The 23,706-nt window shown below is 43.8% G+C and overlaps 3 protein-coding genes across 3 annotated transcripts in view; 2 read left to right on the forward strand and 1 right to left on the reverse strand.

Annotated features, from left to right (window-relative positions):
* Positions 1-352: 352 nt before the first annotated feature.
* Positions 353-12,857, reverse strand: prss59 (serine protease 59, putative). Its single transcript, XM_031861248.1, has 9 exons — positions 12,595-12,857; positions 11,950-12,131; positions 10,310-10,542; positions 9,076-9,211; positions 7,237-7,351; positions 4,425-4,626; positions 3,560-3,650; positions 3,279-3,481; positions 353-2,212 (listed from the first exon to the last, which is right to left on the reverse strand). Exons 1-9 carry the CDS (start codon positions 12,793-12,795, stop codon positions 2,106-2,108), a joined length of 1,470 nt encoding a protein of 489 aa, XP_031717108.1. The 5' UTR covers positions 12,796-12,857; the 3' UTR covers positions 353-2,105.
* A 484-nt stretch (positions 12,858-13,341) lies between these two features.
* psmd2 (proteasome 26S subunit ubiquitin receptor, non-ATPase 2) lies at positions 13,342-22,357 on the forward strand. Its single transcript, XM_031861310.1, has 21 exons — positions 13,342-13,516; positions 14,571-14,627; positions 14,728-14,892; positions 14,993-15,114; positions 15,467-15,691; positions 15,794-15,952; positions 16,057-16,201; positions 16,881-16,941; positions 17,083-17,229; positions 17,301-17,407; positions 18,038-18,165; positions 18,367-18,454; positions 18,550-18,712; positions 19,047-19,148; positions 19,249-19,400; positions 19,495-19,578; positions 20,287-20,455; positions 20,737-20,831; positions 20,938-21,064; positions 21,198-21,316; positions 21,653-22,357. The coding sequence occupies exons 1-21, from the start codon at positions 13,397-13,399 to the stop codon at positions 21,833-21,835; spliced, it is 2,718 nt and encodes a 905-aa protein (XP_031717170.1). The 5' UTR covers positions 13,342-13,396; the 3' UTR covers positions 21,836-22,357.
* A 1,270-nt stretch (positions 22,358-23,627) lies between these two features.
* Positions 23,628-23,706, forward strand: part of LOC116390757 (eukaryotic translation initiation factor 4 gamma 1) — a 45,238-nt gene continuing 45,159 nt past the window's right edge. Inside the window, exon 1 of the mRNA XM_031860757.1 lies at positions 23,628-23,697. The gene's annotated coding sequence lies outside the window, so the exon portion shown is untranslated. The remainder of the gene's footprint in view (positions 23,698-23,706) is intronic.

The following is a 23,706-nucleotide window of genomic DNA, read 5'->3' on the forward strand; positions in this document are numbered from 1 at the left end:
AAACAACTTCACGTCCTTTTATAACACAAAACATATTATTTTACATTCTGATATATTGTATTGCTGTACTCTACCGAGTTGCTGCTCCTAATTTCTTAAAAAGCAACAAATAAAAAGTCGAATTTCTACGTCCACGCGTTTACTTCCGGTACGTTTTACCCAACTTGATGCAGCTGACAACTTGTGCGATGTTTACAACAGGAAGTGACAATGATGGGAAATGTGTAGAAACAACATGTAAGCAGGCGTCTCCGTTATGTTTAGTCACATTCAATGGAAAATCACTGAGGACCTACGACTTCACCACGAGGCATTCACGTGCCAACACAAAATAAAGAAGCATCCACACAAGTACTGTTTTTGTTTTTAATGTTACATCTTTGCAGAACAGAACATTGATTAACAAACAATTAACACGTCTCATAGGAGAGTTTGGGCTTATTCATTTTGTATGTGATTTTATATTTACATAACCAAGTGACAATTCACAAAAGACCACCTGACGCTTTTCTGTCTGGTGAGGTGACACAGTTGGGTGGCGACACACACACACACACACACACACACACACACACACACACACACACACACACACACACACACACACCTGCAAAGAGGCTGAAGCTCAATTACACTCCTGCTGCAGCCAAAGAGGCTGAAGAGGAGGTGCATGGGGATTTGAATTACAGGGGGATTAAATGAGAGTGTATGGGCAATTATGAGTAAATCCATCGTCAATGTTTGCTTTCACAAAGACTGGACTTCTTCATAATAATATATATTTCACATGTATACTTTGTGGACTGAATGCCCAGGTGCCTCAGAGCAGGGTTTTTGGTCCACAGAGTTTGGGGGTGTGTGGTATGTGTGTTGGAGTGGGGGTCTTGCAGCTGAGATACAGACGGGACTGACTGTGAAAACAAACAGCGTTAAGCAAAGTGGGGTCACTGTGTCTGTGTTTTGGGGGTGCTTAATGAACACACAGCTGTCTAATACAACCGTGTCATGCGAGGCCACTTCTGTTCTTCTAATGCAGACTCTGCTTTTAAACCGAATCCAAGACAAAAGACGAAAACATTGCAATATGTCGTCCTGATTACAGTTTCCCAAACAGTTATACGCCATCTCTGGGTCCGGCTGGAGATCTGATCACGCTCCTGTTGAGCAGCCCATACCTGTTGAGCAGCCCAGACAGCATTGTATCTACTCTCTTATCATCAAACAAGACTAACAAGACTAAACTTGTTTGATGAGCACGACCAGATGTGTGCATGTTTGTGCGACACGTAGATCTCGTGCAAACACATGAACTCCAGAGACAATCCTGGGCGAATTCTCTGCAGAAAAGTGTTTTGTTTTTGTTTCATTGCTGCCTGTTCAAACATGATTTTCAGTGTGTTGTGGAGCCTTCAAATGCTACAGTCAACGGGAAATGATGTTGATGAACTTTGCTGTGAGAGTTTCTCAATATGAAATGTATTTGTCAAGAGTTGGCCACGCAAAGTGTCCTGTATGTGCAGATAGGTCAATAGCATGCAACAAAAGGCAGTGACGTCGCATATTGTATCAAAAAGCAAACGCTATGCTGGGAAACGTTTTAATTTCACAGACTTACACAAGTTTCTTTTTTTTCCCCAGTACTTATGAAATTGTTCTTACGAAATGAGAAATGATTGAGTGTGATGAAGTATCTCTGGATGGTGCAACTCGTTTGTCTTCAGTTAAATAGTTCAAACAGTCAGTTAATGTGAAGTTAAACCTGCCTCCAATTAATTCAACTGAGCTATCTTTCTCTGTCCAGGAGTGCACTATATTATACTGTATATATAACCTTTGTAATGTTGACTCAAAATTAAACTGAAAATGAGCGAGAAAAATCCCCGACAGTCATTTAAAAAAAGTATTATTGATTCATCTGCTCATTCATTCATTTAAAACAGCTGAACTTTGTACCATCTGACGCTTGTGTAAAATGCCTTTTCATGCAGATTCATGAACGTGGCAGTAAAAGAAGCAGTCTCACTGCAGTGTCAACGATCTGGACAGAAGTTAAAATGTGTTTGTCTTGCCGAGCCGTCCATTGGCCTGTTCGGCTGTCAGTCATTTCACTTCAGCCACCTCTGGAGAAGTAAGAAGACGTGATCCCGGGCCAGAGCCAGCTGGGGGAGATCCTGGCTCCTGGCAGGGTACATGTTGGCACAATGAGCTGTTCCTGGATCAGAGAGAACAACATACATATATATATGTATATATATATATATATATAAATATAAGAAAAGCAGTCAAACTGAGATTTTCTGAGAGCAATTATCCACCTAATAAAGTTAGAATTGAACAAGTGAGCCATTCTTCGACGCTGAAACCGTTGCTTGGCTTCTGTAACGTGAAGCAGTCACAAATGAAATCCAGTCTTCAGTTAACTCGGGTGACTCAACGCATTTTACACAAAAAAAAAAAAGATTTTAAAAGTTCCTCAAATGCTTATTATCGATAAACTGTAGTCAAAGGACTGTCTACCTACACGACACCTGCTATGATGACTACACACAAAGAAGAACAGGGACAACTGGACTGTAATCAGATGTCTTCGATGCATGATCTTGGCTGGAGTTTTCTACTTAAATCTCATTCTACTGACATCAACGTTGTAAAAATAATAAACGGACCAATTGGGAACTCTGTTTCAACAAGTAGTGAAAGGGAAAAAAGTCGCCCCCCTTGATGTGGACGTCCAGTCAGTGTTGATGGTGAATGTAGTCGATTGAATATATTATACATTGACCCATAAAGATGAGCTCGCAGCTGCAAAAATCTGTTGCTCTTCCTGCGTCCAGTGGCGTTATTTTAATGTGACAGTGACGTAGTAGATTTCTCGTGTCCGCCTCTTGGTAGCTAGTGGGTCTAGATGCTGCTCAAAAACAGAACTTCCTGTTGTCTTCTCTTCGATTCTGTTGCAAACTAGCTACATGTCCAACAGCAGATGCAGCGGAGAGAAGCCTGAGGCTGTGGAAGAGGACGTGGCCGACGGGGAACCCTCGGGGCGTCAGCAGCTCGCCCGCAATGCATCCTGGTACATGTCGGCACTGAGCGCACGTTAACTAAATCTAGCACGCACTAATGATTTGCTTCCGTCGACTACATTCACCATCAGCGCTGAGTGGACATCCACATAAAAAAGGTGGCGAAATTTACCTTTAACACAAAGAAGCTTTGACTCATAATAAACATTTTAAAATCTTATTTCTAGAAGACAGCATAACGTCACCCTGCTTTCTCACCTTTGATGAAAACAGCGGGGAGGTCGGGTGTGATGTCCTGAGTGACTCCCAATGCGTGCCACGGGTCAATGGAGCCGTTGGGCAGAACGATTCTGGTGGAGCGGATGTCGTAGCCGCCGTAATACTCGTTGGTCTGAGCCACGGCCTCCGCCAGCTGCTCAGCGCTGACGTTGTAGAAGTCTGCACACTGTTTCACGTGATACCTAGAAGAGAACAGTGAGAGCGGAGGTGAAAACGTACGTTTATTAGGCAGAGAGAGAGGCGATGTTTGGTGTACTCACACTAGAGGGAAGCCCGTGAACGGTTGGTTGGGCGAGTCGGTGCTCTGGTAGAATCCAAATTCAGTGCAGGTCTGGTAGACCCACTGTCTCCCTGAATACACACAAACACAAGTGACCCGTTAGCCAGCAGAATCAGTTGGTTTGTATAAACCAATGCACTAACTAGCACAGAGCAGGTGAAGATGACTATTTGTTTGTATTCACTTTTTTCGTTATTCAGCCCAAATGAAGAGAGGAAAGAGTGCAACTGAAACCCACAAGACAGGGGGCGGGGGGGGGGGGGGTTGCTAAAAATAGCATTGTCATGCTTAGAGTAGTCTACTCAAGGCTAAATAAACCTTGGTTGTTTTAAAGCCTGATAAAAACTACTTTAATGTTCTTACTTTAAGAAAAAAAACATTATTTTGGGTTTTCCACATCGTTCCAGGACTGTTTTTTAGGAGTTACGTGATGTAATTACATTGTTTGATGGATCTACTTAGCCAGAAATTGCCTAGTTTATTTTTTCATATCCTAAAAAAAGCCTTCCGACAACACCCAGAAATGGGTTTTTGCTTCGTCATGACTGTGACCGCATCCCAAACTCCACACGTAACCGGTCTCGTTGCTGTGTTTTATTCTGGTCCACTGAGGCTACTGGTGTTTTTTCTACCTTCTACTGCAGCTGATTGCTCCTGTATTATGAATTACTGTTAGACGACAGTGGAAAAATGTCAATGTGACATCACACTGTCTCTGTTATTCACCAAAAAACACACTAACCTGCCAACAAACTGGCCCCAAGTATGTAAAACATAGCTGGTGACATTTTAAAATAACCATGTCTGCACATACACACAGACAGCCCTTCCCAGTAAATACCCACCTCCCCCTGCGGCCGGCCCGTTCCAAGATGTGTCCGTCATGTCTCCGAGGTAGCTTTTGTAGCTGATGTTCATGCATTTGATAGAGAAGGTGTCCATCATGAGGCGGGCCACGGCAGCGTAGCGGGCGTAGGGATCCCCGAATGAGGCGTCACCCATCACGCTGCACAGCACCTTGATGGTGATGTTGGTGCCCGTCACGCCCTAAAGAAGAAGAAGAAGAAGGGAAAAAAAGCAAATGAGTTAAGATGATGTCTCATCAGGAGCGTAAATTTGATCTCATGATGAATGGTCCTTTTCTGCTGCTTGGGCTTTTATTGTGAAAGGAGACGTGAACTTGTGAAATATATGTGAAAGAGTGCAACAAAGGGACCCGGCTTGTGTTGTGGGTTTCATGTCGAGGGAGTTTTTATGGGGACAAATCCAAAGTGGCTTTTTAAGAGACCAGTTCCTGTTCCATCTCATGAAACTGAAGCTGGGAACCCGTCATCCTCAAAAGTCCAGCGTGAGGGCCAGTGTAGAAATGGGGGAGAGAGGGAGACAGAGAGAGAGAGGGAGCGAGAGAGAGGGAGAGAGATAGAGAGTGAGAGGGAGAGATAGATAGATCCCGGGCCACCAAGATGCCGACACAATTAAAGTTAATTTCTGAACATTGTGGAGACTTTATTTTTTATTCTGATTTTCAACCTGTATTTATTTAATTTACTTATTTATACAAAAAAGTATTTGTGTACCCTGTCAAAGAAACTGTGCATAAAAACAATAAATGAACTGGTGACATATTGCACAGAATGCATGAGATGAATATAAAAATCAACAATTGTTGCAGACAGCTCTTGGACTTGTGAATAATTGAATGATCCCTTGCCTGTACAACAACCCACAATGCAATGCCAGGTATAAATGTGCCTCAAACTAAATGCTGGACTGAGGGATGGAGGAGTGAAACAGTTGGCAGTGGTTAGTTGTTCCCACGTGCAGAAGGAGAGCCTCGTTAACTCTAAATGCATCCCTGCATCTCTCCGCACCTCCTGTGTGTAAAAAGAGGAACTTGTTCCACGACGTTACATAACGCCCTTTCCGTATTCTATAAAGCCCCCCATTGATAACTCCTCAACTGTGAAGCCACCGCGCGGCCTCTTCTGATTGAGTTACACCCTCGGTTCCTCAGTCCTTTCCCAAATTCCTCAGTGGTACCTAAAACCTGCTGGTTTGCTCCATACGCGGCCCTTTGTGTCAGCGAGGCAGAGCCGTTGGCTGCGTCGGGTCCGGGCTATGCGCTGTGGACTCCTCTCAGTTCTTTTATAAGCGTCTCTTTAGCTCGGAGGCGACAGGAAACCAGAGAGACCACAGAGGCTTTTGTTACTTTTTCAGCTTATTGGTAACCGGACTCACGTCTCCTCGAGGCACCAGGAGGGACAGAGAGGGGATGGGATGAGAAGAAAAAAAAAGGAGGGGAGCTGGTAAAAACAGAAAGAAAAGAGCACCACGGGAGGAAAAAGAAATGGGAATAGATGTACAGAAAGAGATAATAACAATAAACATGTTGATGGGATGTGTTGTGGGCACTACATCGCACCACAACGGAGACCTCTTCTGGAATAGGGCTGGGCAATATCATTCAATATAATTGTAGTACGGAGGAATATGAATTATGATTCACAGTTTGGAATCTGCAGGATTAGTTTTATCGGTCGGTTTAATTCCACTCCAGAGGACAGAATCTGTTCGTTGTGTGAGCTCGGGGACATTGAGAATGATATCTATATACTGTATCTGTCTGTTTTCTCCTGAAAGATAAAAAAGTCTTGGTTTTGCTGCATAGAAGAAAAAAACCAACCATGCATCAGTTATATGACTGGCTCCCTACTCACTACTTCCCAAACACATGCATCTTCGCTAAAACCTTACTATTAAACTGTAAAACACTTCTGCACATGTTTGTACATGAAAATGCACGTGATTTTGGATAAATGAGACTTGGATTATACCGCACAAAGTTGCGTGCGAGTATGTAAATTGATGTCTATCTCCGCCAGGAGGATCATGCGATGGGTCGTGGGACTGAGTGTGCTCCTCTGTGTCTGTCCACGGCTAATCTCGCATTGTGCTGCAGCAAACTGCTAAATATTTTGTGTGGCCAGTTATGGCTGCATGCAGCCCTGGAGACCTGGCAGTATCCCAGGGCCCCCGGCTGCTAAACAATGCAGCGTTTCTTATGTTTCAGTATACTGCTTGGGCTGTCTGTAGCCCTCCTACACCTCATAGCTGCCTTCCACTCAACCACGACTGGATAAAAGGTCGACCCCTGACCTAAAAAGGCTCTGCACAAAGTCTACGCTCTCAGTCCCACATGCATGAATCTTGTTAGATCTGATATATTGTTTGTATAACAGGGGATTTAGTGAACTATACTGGAAAAGCTTCTCTGGTCAGTCTATAAAAATAATGTCCTGAAGCTCAGTTTCAGCTACTTTCATCCTGGAATTGCCCCCCCCCCCATCATATTTCTCTATTCATGTCAGTATATGAATATTAAATTGTGGAGAGATTGTAGAGATAGATTTCTCTCACAATTGATGACATTGTGGCTAGAATTAATCAGCATGATTAGGGAGAAAGGGGCTTTATTGGAAATGACCCTTTAAAAGAAGAGCCTGAAAGACTGGAAGCAAGACGTTCCGTTAGTTTCATATGTCATAGTTTCAATGTCTGAGGTTGGTGTGAGCAACGAGCACTTAGTTTGGCATGAAAACAACCAAATCTGCAGACAGTATCTGCCCCCAAAATCCATGTTATTGTGTCTACTCTCACCTCAAACCCCCTGTTGTCTTCATTGTACTGGACCACATCCATGAAGTTGCCAGCCAGCGTTTCCAGGAAGTAGGCAGACTCCATCTCTGTCTGGATCTGCAGTTTGGAACACAAGCTGGAGGGGGAGGAGGAGGAGGAAGACGGAGGAGAGGATGCAAAGGGCGTAAGGAGGGAGATGAAGAAGAGGTGAAGGAGGGGGGGGGGGGGGGGGGGGGGGGGGGGGGGGGGGGGCAGAGAGGGAAATGGGAGGGAAGTTAGACCAAAGCATTGGCAGTTGTACAGTGCATCGAGTTATTCTTTCTCTTTTCCTGTGTCGTCAGGAAATAAAACCTCAGGCTGTTTCAATAAACCAGCCAGTGTTTGGAGCTTCTTATGTACGAAAAACCAGCTCCACACAGCAGACGCACTTCTTCCGAGGATGTGTTGAACCACGGATGTGGGTAGATTGTGTTTACCTCTATCCACAAAGTTACAACTTGTCTCTCCAAATACAGGAAGACAAACTTTGTTAGTGGCTCTGGGGAGAGCAGTGTTCGTTGGTCAGTCCACCACTTTGGTCCAAACTGAAACATCTCAGCAAACGTTGGATGGAACGCCAAAACATTTTGTACAGGCAATCATGGTCCCCAGAGGATGAATCCCACTGACTTTGGGACTGTAGGTTGAAATGAGGGCTTTTGTGTGAAAGACTGAAGCGGTAAAAAGACAGAGTCTTTGACCATCTGTCTGACCTTGTTTGGGCAGCGTATCGAGTCATGCTAATGTTAGAAACCATTCATGTGAGCGTGATTCTTCCTTCACGATGAAATCGTGACGCAAGTGGTGCATCCTCTGAGGCATTGTGGTTTAGAAGCTGGACAAGCCTCTGTGTCTGCACGAGGACACGTCTGCATGATCTGCAAAAAAGATGTCCCATGTGGTCAGACACAAAGTCGAGGCTTTGGTGTGTCTCCAAGACAGTAACTAGCACTGTGAGAATAACTGCAGCGGTATAACAGACCATGTTGACTTACAGTCACTATGTCAACCTTAAATATGCAGAACACCACCAGAGAAAGACACAATGACTGTAGACGGAGCACAAGGCCGGCTGAGACAAACGTCATGCTTGACTGAAAATCTTGGAAGAAAATCAAGAATAATAATGTAACACGGAGCTGTAAAAAATAAATTATACACTGACAGAGAAAGTGGAGTTCTCTTGCTCATGAAGCCGTGTCGCCAGTGCCTACATGTACCAGGATGCATTGCATGCGTTCTTCACATACACCTGCATCACTGTCAGCTAGATGCAGCTGGTGGCGAAAAAGGTGGCGAATGTTCCCTTTAAGACGGTAAATCCTCCCAAAATAAAGGCGATACTCGTGCACACAATCTCACATAATTATTCCTTTACATCTATGAAAGTTTTTCGCTTTAAGCAACCTTACTTCATTCGTCAACATGGTCTTTGTCTGCACTTTCTACAGCCCGTTTTCCTCAGCAGATATTTGGATTTCATGGTCTAATCATTAACATCCACCATGCCTGCCTTACACTTTATATTTCCCACTCCCAGACCCTGGTGGAGTGCATGCTGGCTCACTGTTGGGGCTCGCTTAGACACTTCAAATGAAACGGACACGGGTTTATTAGATACAGATATTTTCTAAATGAAAAAAAACAAACAAAAACAATCTGCTGAGGAAATGGTCCATTGCCAAATGATCTTATAATTTATGGAGATCATGATTTATTATTCGTCTCCCAGATCTTTTAAGATGACGTACTTCATCCAAGGCCTTGGTCAGCTCAAACTCTGCTATTTGTTATAGGCTACAAAGAGTTTAGACAGCGTACTTGAAGTCTTTGGTGATGTTGTCGTAGGTCTTGGGGTCCTTCAGGCGCTCCACGAGGGCACTCGAAGCCTTTTTCACCATGACGGGGCACTCTGCGTTCTCCGAGGCCAGCGAGCGCCACACAACCTCCAAGTACTCTGGCACATAGAACATAAAGACAGAGGGGAGGGCGGACACTTAAAAACAATCACACACAGGAACGCTGGTCAAACACACACAGGGCTATTTTTGAGGCGCTGCAACAAGCACCACTTAATCTTCAGAGGGAACCCGGTTCTAGTCAAGTGCTTGTGAAAGTGTTTATTTTAAAGAGGTCTCGGTGAGGTCGAGAAGTGAATTTCACAGTTCATGAAACAGAGGAGAAGCTCCGCATTACTAAATCTTAGAATGTTTCCACCTGGAGTGAAAACACAGCCTCTCGCTGGTAATAATGCTGACTGGGTGCAGTGTTGTTTCTGGGAAATAATAAACAGATACCTGACGTCAGAGCAAACCCACATGTTTTGTGTCTCGGCTGGTTTATAGAAGTCAGAGCGACTGTGTGCAATGGTGTCTTCAAGCTAGCGCTGTTGTGCCTGTGTGTGTGTGTGTGTATATGTGTGAGTGTGTGTGTGTGAGAGACGGTGCAGGTCCATATTCAAAGCCACTCTGACCTCCATTCCCACCCCCGCAGCCTTTCCTGCGGGAAAACAACGAGCTCGGGCCAAACACAACACAGATAGAGAGCGAAACCTTTCCTCATCTCTTTCATCTGTCGGGGACTCGAAACTTCCCGAGACACGGAGCGAGACGTGGGGAATTAAAAGTCCATTTTTTTAACGCAACGCTCGATGCGTTCTGCAGAGATGTTGATACAGGAGCTCAAATGTCTCTTCCTTTAAATAACGGTTGTTTGCTGCATTATGTATTGCGTCTAAAGCCGCCTTAGATACACTTGAAACTTTAACAACAGACTTACTTTAACATACTCTCAATTTGTTTGTTCATCACATTCTATTGTAAATAATATACTATTGCACTGTGTTTATTGTCATGCACCAATCACTATGTGCAAACTTCGTTTCTGATTCAGAAGTGTGCAGTTCATTTCCTGACAGCAAACTTACATTCACTGTTTTTTAAATAGAGTTTGGTCTACCATCCAAAAAACGAGTGGCACATGTGTCTTTACAAGATGAGAATCCAAACCAATGATGTGTGTGTGTGTGTGTGTGTGTGTGTGTGTGTCTTAATACCTGGGAAGTTGACCGTGGCGTGAACAGGTGCACTGGTGGCCACGGAGGCGTGGACCAGGTGAGGGTACTTGAGCCTGAACCAGGCGGCAAGAGAACCCGGGTACGACCCGCCGAACGCCACCCACTTCCTGCCGGCCAGCCCCCGGGCCTCCACCGTCACGGCGCGGAAGTGAGCCAGGTCGGCCAGCGCCTGCCGACTGCTCAGGAAACGCAGGCTGTCCGTGCTGAGGTCACTGAAACAGAGAGATGAGAGGGAGGCGTGAGCAAAATACTGTAGTTTTCAGTGAGCGTCCCAACATTCAGCCTGGACAGATACTGAATAATAATAACTTTATTTATAGAGCTGCTTCAAACACAGAGTTTACAAAGCAGCAAAAACAAAGCAATAAAAACAACAAAATAAAATAAAATAAAATGAAATAAAATAATTTTGTTCAATAATTTAGTAAAATCAACAAATAAAAATAAAGCAGTAAAGTGACGACTTCACATAAAAACCAGTCTGTAAAAATGTGTTTTAAGAAGTGATTTGAAAGAGATTACTCATTCTGAGCGTTTTATCTCTGCAGGCAGCTCGTTCCAAAGACGAGGGGTCCTGATGGCTAAAGCTCGATCACCTTTTAGTTTTCAGCCTCGACTTTGGAACAGCCAGAAGAACCCCACCTGAGGATCTGAGGCTGCCAGCTGGCTCATAAGGGGGTCAACATTTCCTCTCTGTATGTCGGACCCAGACGTGCTTTAAAGTGATCAATAAAATCTTAAAATCTATTCTAAAACCAGCAGGGAGCCACGGAGACGTTCTTTAGAATGCAGGGCTGCCATCTGGTGGCACAGCAGCTACACCGGCATCAACACACTCATGAAGCTGGTTTCACAATGGATTATTCTCCTTTTTTGACCCTGCAGTATTGTGGAACCAGAGTTGGTGAAAGCTCTAAAAAAACTGCTGTGAACACAGGTTGAGTGATGGTAACAGCCTTTGGAACGGGTTTAACTGTAAAGAGACAACGAATCAAACTCAGACACCAAACTGCACTTTCCTTTCATTATAACAGATTGAGTTCATCTGCTATTTGTAAAGGATTCTTCATGTATTGTACTTTTTTTAAAAAGTGGAGAGGAGTGAAGCGTTCAATGCAGCTCGGGAAATAAAACTGAAGCAACACAATTGGTGCAATGTGTTGCTGAAGTTTGCAGCTATATCTTGTTTTTCTTTGGCGCAGACTAAAGTAGATCCACTTGGTTGCATCTTTTATTTTTTTTGTATTTGGCTTATTTTACTGCCCTTGCATGACCCCAAAATAGACATAAACGGTGATAATTAAAAACTATTGTCCTCTAGAATCAAAGGTTTTGTGTTTATTGGACAATATGTTAGCGTACTACCAGCCTGACAGGTCAAAGAGTCAAACTGATTTTAATCATGTCTCTAAAGCTAAAAACTATGAATTTGTTTGTAGTGTCAAAACTGATGTAGAATACATAAAGGAAAAGGTTTTGTGGCACCTTGTTGCTGTTATTTAATAGCCTGCCCAAAGAGTTTAAATAAACGAATCTAAAACTAGACTTCGGAGTGAATAGAACGTCATACAAGGTGGAGAATTGTAAATGTCTGTAAATCAGCAAAGGTTGAAACGCACGGGGTCGGGTGACTCTCTCCGTAGAAGCGATGCTCCAGCATCAAGCAGAGAGCTCCGAGTTTCTGGGCGTAGGTGAGCCAGGTCCCGTTCTGCATCCAGGCCGGATTGGCCGGACCCTCCCCCCCGATCATCAGAAACACCGGACCCCCCGGTTTGTAGAAGGCTTCATTCACAAAGTACCTCTGGAGGGGGGCGAGAGAGAGAGAGCAAGAGAGAGAGACAGAGAGAGAGAGAGAGAGAGAGAGAGAGAGAGAGAGAGCGAGAGAGAGAGAGAGAGAGAGAGAGAGAGGAGGTGAAGGAGAGACAGAGAGAGAGAGAGAGGAGGTGAAGGAGAGACAGAGAGAGAGAGAGACAGAGAGAGAGACAGAGAGAGAAATGTTTACAGTGTAAAAAAAACTACAGACACAATTGCAGTGGTCAAACAATTAATTAAATTAGAAAATAACATGTTATTTTAAATTAAAATAGTCCGCCTTCTCTCCTGAAGCACAACTCGAGTGTTTCATAGTCATCCAGCCAAATTAAATCAACATGAATTGAGGTAATTTTACCTAAAAAGTGCACCTTGTTGCACTGTAGTTATTCTTTATGAGACAATAAGTTCGTGACTTATTTTTGCACCATATGTACACAGACCAGACTTACCTGCTTCCACACTCTGCTGTCTGCACCATTGAAGTGATCCAGTCTCTGAGTGAACCACTGCTCGTCTAACACAGTCCTCTGGCTGGAGTAATGATGAAACCTCCTGAAGCCCCTGAACTGTCCCTCCCCGTTAACAAACACAGACAACAATACAAGTAAAGCTACGTAACGGAGAAGCGACCCTGACCCATGAAAAGCCATGTTGTTTGTTGTTAAACAACAGAAACGAGGAAGCAGTCAGGGGGCATGTGATTCCGTTCCGTGTGATCATGTGATCAGATATTTTGCTACTTTAACTGACTCGCAAAACGTGGGAGAAATGCAACTAAGCTCATTTCCACGTACCAAAGGTGATACTTACAGGATATTTTCTCCATTTATGTTTTTCTAAATTTAAAAACGAATTATACTGTAAGTATGTATTTAATTTTTTTATAATGAATCGATCGACACTATTTTTGTTGAATGATTTGTTATGTGACATTACCGTATGGCCTAAAATATATCACCCAAAACGTGGATGCGTAATCAGCAACTCCAAAAACCGAGTTTTTTTAAACTATTTTTAACGTTAAACTGAACAATTTAAAAGAATATATTTAACCGCGAAGGTGTCACTCAAAGTTCCCGTGTTTTGCGCAGGACATGAACTACCCACGTACAAACAGTTCCACACCACCACCAGCAGAGGGCGGTAAATTGAAAAAGACAACAACGTTTTCCACCCTGAAGAAGAAGAAGAAGAAGCACAGCAGTCATCCTCAGTTCCGTTTGCTAGCCGATAGTTCATAGAGCCGCAACTATGGAGGAGGCAAAAAACAAAGAGAATAAGCAGCCCGAGAAGACCGATGAGAAGGAGAAGGAAAAGGAAAAAGGAAAGTCCTCAGGGAAGGATAAGGAGAAGAAAGAGGAGCAAGAATTGGTAATTTGGGGGTTATTTTGGGGGCTAACTAGCTAACGTTACCGGAGCCAGAGGTGTTATTTTTTGCCTTAGTCACTGCCGCTTTGACAACATGGTTGGAGAAGGCCGAAGTCATTGTCACTTCAGAATACATCACTGACAAACTGTTATTAATTTAAAAAAAATAATGTGTCATGTAAACCAATCTGTCTTTGATTTGTTAAAAATTCCCGTGGTCCTTAAAAAAGTCGTACGGATCAAACTCGTCTAAGTTAGCTAACGTTAGCCTAGCCTAGCCTATAAGCTAACGTTACCTTGCTGGTTGTCATCGCTGTTAGCTTTGCTCCCTGAGTTGCTATAGTCATGATAAACATTGGGCATCGTGCTGTATGACACAGCAGCTAAGATGAGCTCTTCCACACGAATATACATTATAATAACACTTATTCTAACTGTTACAACGGTCTGAAGTGTCAGATTAGCTTGTAAAGTTTGTTGTCTTATCAATTACCAAGTGTCAGGTTATTTTGTTCCGGTTATTAGATGGTACATGTGGAATTTAGTGCAAACACATGTAACATTTAAACATTTGTAATTGGTTAGCATGTCACCATCATGATGCATAAAAACAAATACACATTCGTGGGCTCAAAGGTAGCAGAGTAAACTGGTATCAAGTGTTATAAGGGAATAAGATTTAATTTATAAGCTATTTACAGCAGCTCTAAATGCACCAGCTGGACATTCTCACTTAAATTATTGTCATTTAAGTGGTTAAACTTAACTTGTCATCCTACCTGTGGATGCCAAATGGCAAACAATGCTTGGCACAATGCATCTATTAATTCACCAAGTTAAGTTTACATCATTATTTGTCTCTTTGGGTACTTGTTAGGTGTTGATTCATATTTTCAAGAAGTCAGTTAGCGGTAAACATGATCATTGTCATCAAAACTATGGTCACCTCTCTACATTTTCAAGATCAAAGGCTGCCTAAACGGTACATTATTCTTTATATTCCATTTTTTAACTTTCATTAATAACAGCTGATTTTGTTTTCTTCACTACCTCTCAGTCAGAAGAAGACAAGCAGTTACAAGAGGACCTGGAGATGATGGTGGAGAGACTGGGTGTAAGTATTACTTTATTATTATACAACATATCTTGTGTGTCGTGGTGTAAATGCCCTTACAAGGCAGAAAATAAACCCTCACTTTTCTACACATTTGCAGGAGAAGAACACAGAGCTGCACCGCCCGGCGTTGGAAGAACTGCGTAGACTAATCCGCTCCTCGACCACCTCCATGACCTCAGTGCCCAAGCCCCTCAAATTCCTGCGCCCACACTATGGCAAGCTGAAAGAGATCTACGAGGGCATGGCTCCTGGAGAGAACAAGGTGAGGCTCCACTGTGCTGACGCCAGGAAATGATGAAATACATGCATGTGCACTCTTTTGTTTTTGCCATTTCCGTTCTAATGTTATTTGCATTTGGCAGCGTTTCTGTGGGGACGTGGTGTCGGTGCTGGCCATGACCATGAGCGGAGAGAGGGAGTGTCTGAAGTACCGTCTGCTCGGCTCCCAGGAAGAGCTCGCCTCCTGGGGACATGAATACGTCCGGTAAGAAGACACGACGTCGAGCAACAACACACGTGAAGCGCTCTCGTGTTTATTGGAGGAGCTGCATTGTAAAGAGAGGAAACGCAGAGATCCCTTAGTTGTTGATGTTTGTGTGATTTGGTTCACTGTCAGATCAGTAGAAGAATGGGTGCTGTTGATTCGCTATCAAATTCTTTGGTCCTCTATCTTCAATGATGACCATGTTCCAATTTTACCAACCACAAAGATAGTTGATCGCTTTCAGTTTGGAATATAGAAAGAAAAAAATATTTGAAACAGAACTTTTGAACACCTCTCTCTCTCTCTGTCTCTGTGTCTCTGTGTCTCTGTCTTTGTGTGTGTTGTGTTCCAGGCACCTGGCCGGCGAGGTGGCCAAGGAGTGGCAGGAGGTGGAGGAGAGCGACAAGACGCAGCAGGAGACGCTGCTGAAGCTGGTGAAGGAGATCGTGCCCTACAACATGGCCCACAATGCCGAGCACGAGGCATGCGACCTGCTGATGGAGATCGAGAGGCTGGAGATGCTGGAGGACTACATAGACGAAAACGCCTACAGCAAAGTCTGCCTCTACCTCACTAGGTATGTTCAGGTTTATTTAGTTGTTTTTTTTACCATGTTGTATATATTTCAAAGAATAGGACTTTTTTGAAATATACCTAACTTCCTGCATTGCTCCTCCAGCTGTGTGAGTTACGTTCCCGAGCCCGAAAACTCAGCGCTGCTGAGAAGTTCCCTGAACATCTTCAGGAAGTTCAACCGTTACCCAGAAGCCCTGCGCTTGGCCCTGATGCTCAACGACGTGGAGCTGGTGGAGAACATCTTCACATCCTGCAAAGACATGTAAGCAGGATTAAAAAAACAATTTTTCATACATGCTCTGGCCTTTCCTTGCTGTGTCATTGTGAGTGCTGTATGAGAAACATTCTCCCCTCTTCGCCTCTCAGAGTAATCCAGAAGCAGATGGCCTACATGCTGGGACGCCATGGCATGTTCCTGGAGCTCAATGAGGACGTAGAGGACTACGAGGACCTGACGGAGATCATGTCCAACGTGCAGCTCAACAGCAACTTCTTGGCCCTGGCCAGAGAGGTGAGGAGGAGGAGGAGGAGGAAACAACAATGACGTATTGAGTTAGAGAGAAAAATGGAGACATCGGAGACTCAACTTGTTGTTAAGTTGTCCATGTTTTCAAAACACATTTAACAAGCAGGATACATTTCAGCTAGAAAATAAGCTGGAAAAATTCAATGTTCATTTTAAAGATCTTTCCTTTTACAGCATCCTAACTACGGCCGGGCCATATGGCCAAAATCTTCTATCATGATTTGGGTTATTTTATATCTCGAACTATATTTATCACAATATCGTATTTTTTTTTCTGGTAATTCAATACATCTCATTGAATGAGTCACATTAACCCGATTTCTCTGGAGGCAGTTTTATCAGACTTTAAAGAGACAAATTACACAAACAAACCAGTTTCTACATAGAAAAGCAGACATGGGTGTTGTGATGACACTATATGTGATGAGATGTCCAATAGGGGAGCTTTGTCTCCTGATGCTGATCTCTGTAGCTCCACTCAGGGTATTAAATAACTGAAACTGATATTTTACAATGACAAGAAAACCAAACATATTCAGTGAGGATTGATTGTGTTTCGAGAGATCAGTATCTCCACCAGTTCAGATGATGAATAATAGTTCGTAGAAGGACATGACTCGGCACATTTGACTGTTATTAACAACACACTCGTCTCCCTCCCCAGTTGGACATCATGGAACCAAAAGTCCCAGATGACATCTACAAAACACACCTGGAGAACAACAGTGAGTCTCGTGTCTGCAGGTTGTGTGTGTGTTCCGTTAGAGACGTTTAAATTCGTCTAAATCCAGTCTACCTATCTCATGTTAGATAACGTTAGCTGTAGTGTGTACTGATTGCTCATTGGTTGGTTTTTGGGTGACCAGGGTTCGGAGGCAGCGGCTCCCAGGTGGACTCGGCTCGCATGAACTTGGCGTCTTCCTTCGTGAACGGCTTCGTCAACGCGGCCTTCGGACAGGACAAGCTGCTCACAGACGACGGCAACAAGTGGCTGTACAAGAACAAGGACCACGGTAAGAGAAGACACGGTCAAATGACTTTGATTTGATTGTTGGGTGACTAAAGGCGATTTAATCGTCCTCAGGTATGTTGAGCGCCGCGGCCTCGCTGGGTATGATCCTGCTGTGGGACGTGGACGGCGGTCTCACCCAGATCGACAAATATCTGTATTCCTCTGAGGACTACATCAAGGTAAACATCGTAAATGTCTCTGTCATAGAGTTCACGTTACTTTCAGACAATGATGTCAGAATCAGAACTGTTTACTGCCAAGTACGTTACACAAACAAGGATTCTGGACAAGGACAAGGCTATGAAAAGACTTCATGACCACAGAGGTCAGGGCGACGGGCCTGTAGTCGTTAAGTCCTGTGAGCCTTGTTTTTTTTTGGCGACGGGGATGATGGTGCAGGCTTTGAAGCAGGCTGGTACCTGACATGTCTCCAGGGAGGTGTTGAAGATGTCTGTGAACACCAGAGACAGCTGATCGGCACAGTGCTTCAGGGTGGAGGGGGAGACCGAGTCCGGACCGGCTGCTTTGCGGGGGGTCGGACTTGTTGACGTCTCTCTCCAGAATAGACAGTCTTCATTGTGGAGCATAGGCCCCATAGAGCTGAGGTTGCAAAAGGAAAAATGTTCCTTTTGCAACCGTAGCTGTCTGAGTTCAGCTGTGAACCGGGGTTTGTCGTGGTTGTTTGTGCTGTTAAGATGTATTTTTCATTTCCCTCGGTCCTTTAAGGTTATGACTCAGAAACAATGAAAGCGCAAGGTGTCTCTAAAAGTTTTTCTTACACCTGCGTCGTCTCGCTCGCTCCCCTTCAGTCTGGGGCCCTCCTGGCCTGTGGCATCGTGAACTCTGGTGTGAGGAACGAGTGTGACCCGGCCCTCGCTCTGCTCTCTGACTACGTCCTCCACAACAGCAACACCATGAGGATAGGAGCCATCTTTGGGTGAGGACAATATGCACAAGTAGAAAGTTAAGTCTAGGATACAGTAAAGTAATAGTAAACTGGCTTGTTAAAGGGACAGTGAACTGTTCCACACGTTGTTTCTTGTGCTGCTGTTAACACTTGAATCTCTCCGGGTATCATTGAAGTGAGATCTTAAACATTATGTCTGCGTGTCCTGATCCTGGTCCTCTCTGGTTTCAGACTGGGCCTGGCCTACGCTGGCTCCAACCGAGAAGACGTCCTGTCTCTGCTGCTCCCCGTCATGGGAGACTCCAAATCCAGCATGGAGGTATGGATGGGTCTTTGTTTTTTATGTTAAAGGCTCTCCCCCACACACACACACACACATATTCTGAGCAGTTTAGTTTGTGTTGAATCCCTCAGGTGGTGGGAGTGACGGCGCTGGCGTGCGGCATGATCGCGGTCGGGTCGTGTAACGGCGACGTGACCTCCACCATCGTCCAGACCATCATGGAGAAGAGCGAGGTGGAGCTGAAGGACACGTACGCCCGCTGGCTGCCTTTAGGCCTGGGACTCAACCACCTGGGTACGCAAAGGACGAACTACTGTAATACATAGAGAGAGAAGAACAAAACTAAGCAACATGTGACAGAGAGACAGAGAGAGACACACACACACAGACAGAGACACTGACAGACGTCAGGGAAACATTATCAACTTTGACTATCCCTGCACTTCCTTCTGCGATGTTGACGCGTGTAGTCTGTCATGTGTCATACCTGCTCCAGTAATAAAGACGAAGAGACAGCCAGTTAAAATGTAGTGAAGTTCATGGGAGCTAGCTTACTGTTATCTCTGTATCTTCCCTTCCCTTGTATCATAGCTGCTGTAACTCTTCTGTTTGTGTTCTCGTTTCGTAGGTAAAGGAGAGGCCATTGAGACGACTTTAGCAGCTCTGCAGGTTGTGCCCGAGCCTTTCCGCAGCTTTGCCAACACACTAGTGGACATCTGTGCATATGCAGGTCAGTCTCATCCTACTGTTGTTTGTACACGTGCAGATATCCATCGCTCAATCTCTGCAGTTCTTCACTTCTGTATAATCATTTTCCATCTCCATCTCAGGTTCTGGTAATGTGCTGAAGGTGCAGCAGCTTCTCCACATCTGCAGCGAACACTACGAAGCCAAGGAGAAGGAAAAAGAGGAGGAGAAGGACAAGAAGGATAAGAAGGACAAAGATAAGAAGGAGACTGCTGCTGACATGGGCTCCCACCAGGTACCAGGATTACCTCAAACATCAGTGTTTCTTCTCCATTTAGTCGTTCCTTTTATCAGCTACGTTATGGATGCTTTCATGTTTTCCCTCTCAGGGTGTTGCTGTTCTTGGTATTGCCCTGATTGCCATGGGGGAGGAGATCGGTTCAGAGATGGCACTGCGGACATTTGGACATCTGGTCAGTAGCACTGCTCACTGTCAGCTTTCTATTCTGGTGTGTTCTTTAACCTTTACTGCAGGGCTGCAGGAAGAGGTCACAAAGATGTGAACGCCTGAGAGGGTTCAGGTGGCATGCCCCCCCCCCCCCCCGAGAGTTTAATAAATAATATCTGCTTTAAGATGTGCATTTAAAGTTGATTTCAGCATGAGGATAAAGTAAAAACCAGCATATTATAATTTATGTAATCTTACTGTTACAAACATAATGAAGTGGGGGGGGGGGCAAGAGTTTGGGGTACTTCTTGCTCGGGGTACTTCTTGCTCAGGGTACTTCCTGTACTAGAAGGCCAACAGGGGCACCACACAGACCTCTCTCTCACAAATCACACAAAGGACCTATTTTGGATTCAAAATGCCAATTTTTTGCCGAAAGGTGACAAGTTTGGACCCCTGTACTGAATAAGTTATTATTCCGCCATCTCACCACCTTTCATTTCATATTCTTTTGATCTCTCTGTTCTCTGAGTCTGTTTAAAAAAAAAAGAGACCTTATTGTCTGGCTGTCTTGACTTGGCCGTGTCCCTTTCCCCCCCCATTCTTTTGATCCACATTACGTCATCTGTACTTTAGTGAGTGTGAAGAAGGGAATCCAAATAGACCCAAATGTTTTTGTTCCTCTCTTGGTCTTAAACTCTTCTTACTCCCCCTCTGTGTTCCCGTTCCTCAGCTGCGGTACGGTGAGCCCACCCTGAGGCGAGCGGTGCCCCTCGCCCTAGCCCTCATCTCCGTGTCCAACCCTCGTCTGAACATCCTGGACACCCTCAGCAAGTTCTCCCACGACGCTGACCCAGAGGTGTCCCACAACTCCATCTTTGCCATGGGCATGGTGGGCAGCGGTAAGTCGGGTTACAGAGAACAACATTAACTGTGTGTTCACAGCTGCAACAATACTAAAACCCTGTAGGTGGAGGTGGAGTTTTTTATTTTGTGAGTAAGCCGTTATTTAAAAACTTTATTCAAAAGAAAGAAGTTGACAAACAAGATGTTTTGAGTACAAACAATAAGATTGAAATAAATTATAATTTTCGATGACACACACCGCTCCCTCTCCTCAGTGCCTCTCGTGTTCACTCCCTCAACATATTCAACAGTCTCCTCATCTTTTCCATTTTCTCAGGCACAAATAACGCCCGTCTGGCCGCCATGCTGCGTCAGCTGGCCCAGTACCACGCCAAAGACCCCAACAATCTCTTCATGGTCCGACTGGCTCAGGTGGGTGGAGACACAAGAACAGGGCGCTCTGTGCCGGACACGAGTGCTCTTTTCGGAAATGTTTGTAGCGAGTGGCTCTTGACTGTTGCCGTTTGTGCCTCCACAGGGTCTGACTCACCTGGGCAAAGGCACACTGACACTCTGTCCCTACCACGGCGACAGGCAGCTCATGAGTCAGGTGGCCGTAGCCGGACTGCTCACCGTGCTCGTTTCCTTCCTCGACGTCAAGAACAGTTAGTTCAATTTCCTCCTGCTGCCTCATCACACACTTAACGTTGTCCTCTTTGTGTTTTTATAATTCAAAAGGTTGTATTCCATCAGTGTTTAACATTCCCCCCCCCCTTGTGTTCACTCTGTGCATTGCAGTCATCCTGGGGAAGTCTCACTACATTCTCTACGGGCTGGTAGCAGCCATGCAGCCTCGTATGCTGGTCACCTTTGACGAGGAGCTGCGACCGCTGCCGGTGTCGGTCAGAGTCGGACAGGTGAAGCCCGGGAACATTAGTCCCACCGGAATATTTGTAGAAATTCTGCTTTCCAAACTTCTTAGTTTGACATTTTGGGGACATTTGCTTCCTTGCTGAGAATGAGACGAGAGGATCGATGCCGCTCTCATGTCTGACCGTTAAATACGTCGCTGGAGCCAATTGGAGAACATTCTCCTGCTTCATATTTAACAGACAAATGCGAGAATGGTATCAAGTCTCTTTTCATCATTCATCCAGAATAAATGTGGAGGAATGACAACAAAATGCAACAAAAATTCAAGTGGAAATGTCTGTTTAACATGAGTGTGTGTGTGTGTATGATTTTGTTTACAGGCCGTGGATGTCGTCGGCCAGGCGGGCAAGCCAAAGGCCATCACAGGTTTCCAGACCCACACCACGCCGGTGTTGCTGGCCCACGGAGAAAGGGCGGAGCTGGCCACAGAGGAGTACCTCCCCGTCACCCCCATCCTGGAGGGCTTTATTATCCTGCGCAAGAACCCCAACTATGAAACCTAGACTGAATCATTCTCACTGTCCTCGCCCTCTGTGTGCGTGTGTGTGTGTGGAAGGGTAGCCCTCCATGGCTCTTGGCAGTTATGTTTAGTAGTGTACCGCATGGCTGAAAAGAGCGAGGCAGGCCTATCCTTCTTCCTCGCTGTGTCTTCTCTCTGCTGTCTGTAGCCCAGCTCCAGCAGTCATGTTTGGGGGGGTCTGGTTAATTGGACTGGGAGGACACAGGGAGGCTAAAACTGGGACCGTATCCACTCTACATAGATGGTTTCCTCATTGCTCTAATTTTGATCCACCTCTCCCACATGCACTGAACCAGCTGTCGGACTGGTCACTGGTTCAGTAACTGAATAACAACGGCTCAGTCCACGTCATCTTTTGTAATGAGTATTCAAAAGTATGTTTTCATCCTCATCACCTTTTTGCTTCTGTTTTTATTTGTATTTTTTTTTTTCTTTCATTTTTGTTACAGTACTGTAAAAGGTTGAATCAAAAATAAAAACTCAGACCCGCGTGGTGGAAATGTGATTGCTGTGTGTTGTGTTGATTTAGGTGCAAAATATTTTTTATTATGATTTACTCAAACTCACGAGTGCTGTCACTCAAAATAAGCAGGCGGCAAGTTCTCTATAAGGAGGAGCGGTTTAGACATGAGGGAAATAAGTCTTCTACACACATGTAAATATTCTCTACATGCACATAAATAAAACACCCAAGTACATATTTATAGAGAAAAGCAATGTGTGACATTTGTTTACCTTGTCTGCTGCATATCTATTGGCTGAAATAAGTTAATAAAATGTTTATAAACATAAGTAATAAATAGTAACTACTAACTTCCAGTTGAAGTACTCAAGCAACACTGCAATTATTCTTTGTGTTTTTTTAAATAAACATTTGTTTCATTTATAAACTTCTATGGAGCACTTTTAGTCTCTGGATGAGCCTGCTTTCAGGTTTACAATATAAATTACACCGTGTATCCTTGGTCTATCATGTCACTGAGTTCAGTTTACCCTGAGAGACTTAATTCTTTTAAATTTTAAATAGGTTTTTAGCCTGAGGCCAGATTTATCTTCTGACAATTTTAAAAATGTAGGTTCTTTATTATAATTATACATATAATATATATTTATATATATATATAATTTAACAATTATTCTAATACAAGATGCATTAAGGTATAGATGGGGGGCTAAGATAAACTAAGGTACAATAAAACATTCCTTATTTTTATCTGTAGGAAAAAATGCAAAATAGGCTTTAAAAAAATTAATTTTAAATGTCGTTATAGTAACATTAAAATATTAAAAGCTTGTCGTTCACACGCAAACACAATACAGATAACCCCTATGCTGAAATACGAAAAATATATTAACTATAAATAAATAAATATTCAGTTTACCCTGAAAGACTTAATTATTTTTTAAATATTTTTTTAAATAAAGTTTTAGCCTGAGGCCAGATTTATCTTCTGACCATTTATTTTAATGTACTTTATTGTATATAATATATTTATATATAATATTATATATATAATTTTAATTAATTTTAATACAAGATGCATTAAGGTATAGATGGGGGCTAATTCAAACTAAAGTACAATTAAATATTCCTTATTTTTATCTGTATGAAAAAATGCGAACTTGGCTTTAAAAAAAATACATTTTAAATGTATTTATGATAACATTAAAATATTAAAACACGATAAAGATAAACCCCATTTTAAGATGCGAAAAATACAGTATTTACAGCCCGAATTTACACGGAAAATTTCACGTGATGGGATTTTTCACCGGAAGTACCTAGCTACCGGCTTCCGAGAAGATTCTCCGTCCGTCCGGCTCTGCGGACTCAAGGAGAGAAAGGTAACGCCA

The sequence above is a fragment of the Anarrhichthys ocellatus genome, unplaced genomic scaffold (assembly GCF_004355925.1).
Source record: "Anarrhichthys ocellatus isolate YVR2014 unplaced genomic scaffold, GSC_Weel_1.0 scaffold24, whole genome shotgun sequence".
NCBI classification, from domain to species: domain Eukaryota; kingdom Metazoa; phylum Chordata; class Actinopteri; order Perciformes; family Anarhichadidae; genus Anarrhichthys; species Anarrhichthys ocellatus.